This window comes from Papaver somniferum, chromosome 11 (genome assembly GCF_003573695.1).
Source record: "Papaver somniferum cultivar HN1 chromosome 11, ASM357369v1, whole genome shotgun sequence".
Classification (NCBI taxonomy): domain Eukaryota; kingdom Viridiplantae; phylum Streptophyta; class Magnoliopsida; order Ranunculales; family Papaveraceae; genus Papaver; species Papaver somniferum.
The window spans coordinates 91,670,331-91,679,045 of record NC_039368.1 but is presented as its reverse complement, the minus strand read 5'-3'; the positions used below and the strand labels follow the sequence as shown (position 1 = coordinate 91,679,045).

General features: G+C 37.8%; 2 protein-coding genes across 2 annotated transcripts; both read right to left on the bottom strand.

Annotated features, from left to right (window-relative positions):
* Positions 1-771: 771 nt before the first annotated feature.
* Positions 772-4,462, bottom strand: LOC113322479. The gene is made up of 11 exons (XM_026570567.1): positions 4,060-4,462; positions 3,857-3,941; positions 3,153-3,355; positions 2,818-2,900; positions 2,392-2,437; positions 2,240-2,296; positions 2,068-2,122; positions 1,876-1,976; positions 1,710-1,773; positions 1,500-1,633; positions 772-1,156 (listed from the first exon to the last, which is right to left on the bottom strand). The coding sequence occupies exons 1-11, from the start codon at positions 4,132-4,134 to the stop codon at positions 983-985; spliced, it is 1,077 nt and encodes a 358-aa protein (XP_026426352.1). The 5' UTR covers positions 4,135-4,462; the 3' UTR covers positions 772-982.
* A 150-nt stretch (positions 4,463-4,612) lies between these two features.
* On the bottom strand, positions 4,613-6,640 carry LOC113322480 (zinc finger protein GIS2-like). The gene is made up of 4 exons (XM_026570568.1): positions 6,477-6,640; positions 6,019-6,218; positions 5,511-5,603; positions 4,613-5,350 (listed from the first exon to the last, which is right to left on the bottom strand). Exons 2-4 carry the CDS (start codon positions 6,132-6,134, stop codon positions 4,819-4,821), a joined length of 741 nt encoding a protein of 246 aa, XP_026426353.1. The 5' UTR covers positions 6,135-6,218; positions 6,477-6,640; the 3' UTR covers positions 4,613-4,818.
* Positions 6,641-8,715: the final 2,075 nt, after the last annotated feature.

Here is an 8,715-nt window from a genome sequence, read left to right as displayed (position 1 = left end):
AGACGGAACCCATCTTTGGAAAGTAAAGCAATGCCCTCTGCTCTACCTCTAATGTTGTAAGACCAAATCAAAGAAGACAAAAGAGATTGAACTGCAAGATCACTAGATCAAGAACCCTTGTTCATTCTCATTTCTATGGCATGCCATTTTTAGCGAGTAGCCATCTCTTTTAGATACTATTGTCCTCCACTGTTGTAAGACCAAATCAAAGAAGACAAAAGAGATTGAACTGTAAGATCACTAGATCAAGAAGATAATGTCGACTTGATAACCAAAGATGCCAGTAGATATTGTCCACCCTAGTTCATTCTCATTTCTATGGCATGCCATTTTTAGCGAGTAGCCATCTCTTTTAGATATTGTCCTCCACCCTTGTTCATTTTTCCATGGCATGGAACTTTATTCATCAACCGATCTATTGCCAGAAGCTTTTTGTTGTGTAGGATGCATTCATGGCTTTATCTGCACCGTAAAGAGATGCCCTCGATATTCTTGCTGCTCATATAGTACCCCAAGCTGACAGAGATATCCTTAGTCTTGGACAGTACTCCATAATGCCTATTGACTATTGTTTAAGCAGGATATCTACCGTTGGGGAAAGGGTTTTTGTCTGTATCATCTGTTCCAGATGCAACTTTCACTAAACATTACAAACGAAAAATTGATAAAACTGACCACACGCCTTAAATACTCGGCTGGCAGCAAGTGGGGGCAGACATCAGACTCATCGCAAGGGTACCCAAAAGGAGGGGAAAACCAATCAAAGCGAAAGAAGCAAAAAAGTTCCAACTCATCCCATAAGAAAGGAAATATTGAAACTGATACACCATTACAACAACAAACAACATTCGCTCGGAAAAGGAAAAGAATAAGGGAAACACAAGACATACACAAGGTATACATCATGGAGGTGTCTCGCATGTTTTGGCCATTCAAAAAACGAAGGCCTGTTCTATACATCTCGGAAAGTTTAAATTGCTTTTTATGTGGTCTTTGGTCTCCTCAGCTTCTCCCAACCAGAGAAGACATACCCCAACAGAGAATAAAATATAGCTGCGATGCATTCTAATATAAAATTCCAGCAGGAAGAAGGCCAATACCATGGATATAGCAACCTAAAAAACATGCTTATGAGATGACGCGGATACCTACCGACCTGCACCAAAAAAATAGAACACACAACGAAGTTTGTCATAAGAAAAATGAAAAGCGAACTAGACCTACATATGAAAGACAAGTCTAAAAGAACAAAATTCTGATGGTATCATTTGGCTATACCATTCCCGATTATGCTTCATTTGGAAATACCATTTTAATCTAAATGATGAACCATTGGTCTATCTTATACTCAGCAAAAGATGTTCCACATATTATATATGAGCCTCATTAACTAACAATTTACATAATGTCTGTCAATTGAAATAATGTTTGTCCCGCAAGATTGACTTGCTTCAATGTTCACTGAGATTCAATAATTGCGTATAGAAAGGAATTCTTACAGGAAAAAGAAAATCCAATGCTTCCCAGGCCGCATGTCGCACAGCTCGTGTTGGATACATTGGACCACCAGGGGATGTAAAGCTGTAGAGGCAAGCCTTTAGCCGTGTGCTTGACGTCATTCTCAGCTCAAAACCTTCAGAAAACAATCTTACTAGGTCAATGTCACAAAATATTGGCATGCACGAAATGAGGATTGGTAAAAATAAAACCTTGAAGGACTCTCATCTGAGAGAAGTAATGTAGCAAGACAGGCTCAACCTTTAACTTCTGAACCTGGCAATCACAGATAATACTGTCAATTAGCTTTGCAAACCAAAATAAGTTGACCTCCCTAAGCATCTGCACACTACTAAGCATTACAGTTAAACAATTTACCTGATCAGTTAGCTCAATAACAAAAAAATCTGCAGGACCACCAACCAGAAAAGCATTGGGAAAAACTGGATAATAGTTTAAAAATGTTTCGAGCCTGTCATCTGCATACTACAACCGAAAACAATTAGAAAAGTACATGCTTTAGTTAATGTTGATCAGTTGCAAAAACCATAATAATTGATAAAGCCATACCTAAGTTGTAAAAGAATATAAACCTGGATAGTAGAAGAAACAAATCTCGTTGAGCCTGAAAAGTAAAAAAAGATAAGTCACAAGGCTATGAACTAGAATAGGAATCATACGATGCGCTATTAAAACCCCAGATATTGTTATGAGGAAATAAGCAATAGTAAACATGACAGACCTGCACCGGAATTTTGCTTAGACGTTTGGGGACCAGTGCAACATCCTCAAGAAGATACTGAACAAAAACAATAGAGTAAGTAACCAATATATTTGACAGTGGTTTACCACAACAAAAGATTGAGCAAATGTTCAGCTGAGAAGAAATCTTACATAGAACAAAGAGAAGAAACGCCTCTTATTTGTCTGGATGTCAATCCTGCAATAACCAAATTGTTGATAGTTCAAATTTTCAAGTAGTTTTCCTCAGAGTGGATGGAAAGTGTAGGTTTCCACTATGAAAACTTAGGAAGGCAATAAAAAAAGATGAAAAATACATTAATATGCTGAAATATTATGTCAAATATAATTTGGAATCCTGAGATGAGCCAAACCAGAAGGTTCCAAGTGAAAGTTTGTACTGGCACTGATAGTAAGTGTAAGCACGACTTAGACTATTAGCTCTCTCACTCGGATCATCTTGGACTACAAGAATCATCTAGCTTGAGTTTCAATGAAACGACAAAACAGGTTGACCTCTACCAACAGCAATGTATGAATTAATGATTGCAAGCATGCATACATCTGTGACATACGTACCAAAAGACATTTGAAGCACCTTCTACAAGAGCAGATGAATAACGAAGGCGGACTTCTGTATGTTCAATTTCAACTTCGAACAACTGCAAATTGTTTCACTCATCATTTTAATACGTGATATAAATTGCGCAGAATTAGAAAGAAGGCGACGCAGGCACAAGGATATGTGTTCTGAAACCTGTAACTTGTAGTATTTGTTTCATCTTTCTCAGTAAAAAAACCCTCAGAGTCAGACGAGATCCCAAAAAGGAAGTTGTCACCAGAGGACACTTACAGTGAATTATATACTAATATAACATAGGCACAAATAATTGCCGCAAATGCACGTCACTTACCCATTTATGGAAAAGGAGGGAAAATATGTGAGATGCAAATGACTGACTCCAGAGTTGCACAATCAAATCAAGGACGGGTTTTCCATTCTCGGGAACCTTAACGTAATGATCAGCGAGCACATCGTAAAAGCACAAATGGTTATCAGTTTCAATATCATCCTCCGCTGGAGAGAGTACCCCTTCATCCTTGTTAAGAATTATATCTGTTTGCAGTTCCATTGTATTAATATAGGAACGCTCCCAGGATCATTTTGAAAAGAAATCTTAAACACGAAAAGTATATTGTAATTCTTACACATGATGAACCTTACATAGGTTCCAAGGTAATTTCTTGCATAGGATAGCCCTATTCAAATAGGTCTCACATGGTGTTTGCATCTACAGGTAACTAAGTTCAAAATTTTCTAAATACGGATTCAAAGGGAAGTTGAAATTCAGAAGGAGAGGATATTTAACTAAACACTGACCTAAGGCTCCAAATGTTAGGTTCATAAGTTGTGATATCATTGTCGGTGTTCCTGTAGCTTAATATAAGTTAAGAGCTGGAAATCAGACACCAGCACAGGTGAAAAATCATAATCCTAAGGTCGAGTACTTTGCTAGTGTAACTTTGAGGGGGTGTACTGTTCAATTTTATAACTTAATTTTACAATGAACAAAAAGAAAAACGCCTAAACTATCCCAGCAAACAACATAGAACTCACCTCGTGCTCGAATATCAACTTCTAAAGCTATATCTGCAAATAGTTCTTGCAACAAGTTAAGTCTTTGATCTTGAGAAACTATCGCCTGCAAAAACAAAAGATTTTACATAAACTTCTCAAATTGATACATAGATCTGAAAGTAGCCTAATGTCCACAACTTAGCATGCAATAGATTCAAAATGAAGACACAAAAGAATCTGACCCTTTGGAGTTTTTTCTGAATTTGTTGGGTAAGAGCGGAGAGATAAGCAGAGCCTGCTGTAGACGTTTGTGCCATACTATCTAACAAGAACTATACTCCACATTTGAGTTCTAGAAACAAAATGAATGAAACCCTAACCCTAATTTATATTCTCAAAAAGAAGAGAGAGCAGAGATCGCTATGTCCGCACAATCAATGCGAAGAAGAAGAGAGAAGCAAAGTAGAGAATCTGATTTCGAAACCCTAGAAGGAAGAAAACAATCAGTGATTGATTTAAAATATTCAGAAAAGATTGAATCGTGGATAAAGAAGAGAGCGACAGAAAGATGAGAAGAAGAAGTTGATGATGATGAATAGGATGATGATTTGAGTAATGGACAAGACAGGTGGATCTCTTTAATTGCCACTTGCCAGTCGGGTAGATACGACTTTGGGAGTTTGTTGGGCTGGAATTAGACAGATGACAAATGTCGGTTTTTGGTTTATTGCTACTCCAGCAGCTTTAACTCAAAATGAACCATGCAATCAAATTAGAAATACAAGTGTTGAGAGGTGACGAACAAAATCTATATTAGAGAACGGAAGTCTAAGCAAATAATTTAAGTTCCAACCCAATTCGATTAAATCAAGGAGAGAGGAGGAACATACATCCTCTTTAGTAACAAGTTGCAACTGAGTGAAACTGAGCTAAAGAAACATATCCTCTTTGATTAAAACTGAGTGAAACTGTGCTAGAGAGGAGGAACATATCCTCTTTGATTAAAACCTACGAATTCTGCGGTCACGGTCACGGTCAAGCATACGGCCTGAAGGGCACTCGAAGGCATGGTGACCTCGTCCCCCGCAGTTGTGGCAAATCATACTGGATACACAGTCATGACTGGTGTGTCCTCGTTGGTTGCAGTTGCAGCAGACGATGTCACGGAAAGACCCACCCACAATCTCGGATGCAATATTTGTCTTAGGACACTGACGAGCAAGGTGACCTGAGACATTGCACACATTGCAGATTGACTCATTTGGACACCCACGAGCGATATGGCCAGATTGGCGGCAATTATTGCATGCCTTGTCATTAGTGCAGTCGACGGCTATGTGGCCTGGCTTGTAGCAGTTGTTGCAGAGCCTTGTATCATGGAGGGGAAGGCCTGAACCTGAACAATCGCGTGCAATGTGACCGACATTCCCACAGATATGGCATACAGGATCATTGTTGCACTGGTTTGCAACATGGCCCGACTCCTTGCATCTCCAGCACGTGGTTTTTGCATTGCACTCGGCAAATATATGCCTAATAAGATAAAACCAAAGAATAAACATCTGAAGAATAAAAATGAAAGCAAAACAACTACACATGAAATGAAGCCGCAGATAAATGAGTAGATTGGAAATATATTTGAAGATTACAAAGATCCTGTATCTATTAAAAAACACGTAGTCTACCAACTTACCCAGGAAGCCCACAGTTGTTGCAAACAGGCACATTTGGACAATCTCTAGCGAAGTGTCCAGGTCTCTTGCAGTTGTTGCAAAGATGATCGTTCCTGTCAAACTTAAGAAATTAAACAACCAAGATATGAAGCTAAAAATGATAAATTGTTCGTTTAAAAACATTAAAAAATAGAGAACTTCATAAAACATCCATTATACATGAGTATCTCCTTAACTTTAGTGTTTCCACAATAAACATATATTATGAGAAAATCCCTAAAGGCAGGACACAACACAAACTTTTTCTTTATTTGGCCGATTTTAACAAACCAATCTAGGGAGAAATTACTATTTTGAATAGCAAACTAAATTGAAGTTCTTTAACAAGTTCTCGCATTCAACTACATACAGGTTTCACATAGCCCCCTTGTATTAAGGTGCATCTATAACATTGATAAAGCAATCAACAACACAATAAAATGAACAAAGAGAACACACGCCTATGTAAGCTAATTGTTGCGGGAATACCTGTTACTGGGACGATCACCCCTTCGATATGGAGCATCTCGGTAGGATTCCCGCTCCCTGCTACGGAATCGTCTAGGCCCCAATGGGTTTCTTCTTCTGACCCTATCTGGAGTCATATTAGGAAAACCTCCCAAAACCAGCAACACAAAGAAAAAGAAAGAAACGCTGACACAGAATTTCACGCGTTCCCTTCCTCCGACCTGTTTACATCACCACAATACCAGACCACCTACATGAGTCCGAATCCATCTCAAAATTTCAATTGCCACTATATAGAAATCCACCATACAGATTTCTTAACTCCATTAGACAAAGTAAAAAAGGAACAGTACAAATTTATCCTCAAAACCAATAATAATCTCTTACACGTTAACGATTAAGCAAGTAATTGTTAAACCTTAACGATTCAATTTCGAAAATTCTTCAAATGAAAGTAATAAATAAAACGAAGAACAAACCTTTGATAATTTTTTCGAACAAGATATTGGAATCTTATTTCCCTCCTAGAATGAATAATTGTGGAACCCTAGATTTGTGTACAGTCTTTACTCTTTACTCTCGCTCGAGCAGTCTGCGGTTTTTTATTTTCTACTGATAAACTCTTTACTCTTTACTTTCTCTCGAGCCTGGACTCTGCAGTTGTTTATTTTCTATTGATAGACTAAAGCAACCCTATCTGAGTCTAAAGTCTAAACTACACCATGACGTTTGCGGTTTCCGTAGTAAAACATGCTGTTTTTAACTTCACCTGGCCAAAACTTTACACCATTAACATTAACCTCCCATCTTTTACCTCACCTAGCCAAAACTTTACACCATTTAGGGCAATTCCTATTCGGATAGGGATGAACATGATTTCGGTTTTCCGCTGGAACCGGACCAAGCCAGACCAATTAGGAAGAAACCAAACCGAACCATTTACTAATGGATTGGTTACGGTGTAGAAAGTGGGAAACCGATAGTGTTGGTTTTGGTTTGGTTTGACCTCTAAAACTGAACCAAAAACCATTGGAAAACCGATTAATTTTTAAGCTTAGTTTCTACCGTCGATTTACAAGTATTAGATTCTACCCATTGATTTAGAGGATAAATAGAAACCGTAAATCTAATATTTCATTATGATACTCTCCCTCTTTCTCTTTCTCCTTCTCTCAGTCGCCTCCCTTCTCCACCCCCAACTACAGGTGCTGCTACTCGACTTTTTTCTTCCCGTCTTCCTTCTTTTTTATTTGTCAATAACTAAATTAAGATATATTATATATCTTCTTTTGATCTCTAGAATTAGAGTAAGCTTTAACTATTCTTGATATTTTTTTTTGTCTGTAAATTTGTGTAAACCAATACTATCGGCAACTACGGTTTTTTTATCTGTAAATTTGTGTATTTTTTTTTTTGGTTTGACATAATTATTGGTCAACCAAAAACCACTGGGACAAACTGAAACCAACTGGAACCATTTGGAAACCGAACCAATAGTTAATGGATTGGTTTGGTTTAGATTTTTAAAAACCAATAGTATTGGTTTCAGTTTTGGTTTGGCTAGAAACCGAACCAAAAACGACCATGAACAACCCTAGATGCGTAGGTAAAAGTATCCACAACTTAAAGAGTATCCACATATATATGGATCATTAGTAATTAGTGGAGTTAAGACCATTAACATTAACCTCCCGTCAAAACATCCTATTTTTAACTTCACCTAGCCAAAACTTTAGACCATTACATTAACCTTCCGTCTTTTACCTCACCTAGCCAAAACTTTACACCATTTAGGGCAACTCCTATGGTACGGAGGTAAAAATATCCACAACCTAAAGAGTATCCACATAATATGGATCATTAGTAATTAGTGGAGTTAAGACCCACTATGGGAAAAAATCAAAAAGTTAATCCATCCGACTATTTATAGTTTGGATTTAATTTTAAAAAATCACAAGAAATACATCCCGACTCTTTCATGACCGAATGAAACGAATTTTAGTTTAATTTCAAATAATGGAAATAGGCAACACTTTTGACTGTTGTTAAGGAGTAAAGATGATATTGGTCCTACACGTCCTAGTCACAACAATGAGTACACGTTTTTCTAGAATAATATGAGAGAGAGTTTGCTTTCTATTGTATTATATTTCTTCTTTTATAGGCTTTTCCCAAAATATATTCCTTTCATGACATCATGCCACATGTCACTGAAACCCTCTTATTTACTATTAGTGACATTCCTCCGGACACAACCTCTAACTTCTCATTAATCTCTGCCTTGTCCTTTCTATTTCATGGACATACCCTACTGGACATGGGTCTCAGTCCCCCAAATCCCCACTTTCCTAGTGGGCTTGTCTCCTCGTTTGGGGAGTCCCTAACCCTACTAAGGGGTAATTATTTTCATGTATCAACATTAGTCCCCTGACTATAAGGTTAGTTTCCAAATAACACGATAGTCACCCGATTCTTTACCCAGGCACCCCAGGGAGTGAGGGGGAAAGGTTTCCCTTATCCACCCACATTTCCTCTGATAGTTGGCCCTCCCGCGACATATCAAGAGTCCTTTCAATTTCCTTCAGTTATTTTAGCTTTTTGTAACTATCACACCCCTCTCCAGAGGTTGCCTATATATATACATTAGTTCTCCCTTTTACTTTCCATTCAACCCATTGTTTTTATTCTGCCTTAGACTTACCACACTCACGTCATGTC

What these genes read in the sequence shown, in the direction of transcription:
- LOC113322479 (XM_026570567.1), bottom strand. Translation starts at nt 4,134, where the DNA reads ATGGCACAAACGTCTACAGCAGGCTCTGCTTATCTCTCCGCTCTTACC. An exon ending in TATATTCTTTTACAACTTAG is followed by an intron (nt 1,977 to 2,067) that starts GTATGGCTTTAT and finishes TGTAGTATGCAG; the next exon opens with ATGACAGGCTCGAAACATTT. An exon ending in TTATTGAGCTAACTGATCAG is followed by an intron (nt 1,774 to 1,875) that starts GTAAATTGTTTA and finishes TGTGATTGCCAG; the next exon opens with GTTCAGAAGTTAAAGGTTGA.
- LOC113322480 (XM_026570568.1), bottom strand. Translation starts at nt 6,134, where the DNA reads ATGACTCCAGATAGGGTCAGAAGAAGAAACCCATTGGGGCCTAGACGA. An exon ending in GGTGATCGTCCCAGTAACAG is followed by an intron (nt 5,604 to 6,018) that starts GTATTCCCGCAA and finishes TAAGTTTGACAG; the next exon opens with GAACGATCATCTTTGCAACA. An exon ending in AACAACTGTGGGCTTCCTGG is followed by an intron (nt 5,351 to 5,510) that starts GTAAGTTGGTAG and finishes TTATCTTATTAG; the next exon opens with GCATATATTTGCCGAGTGCA.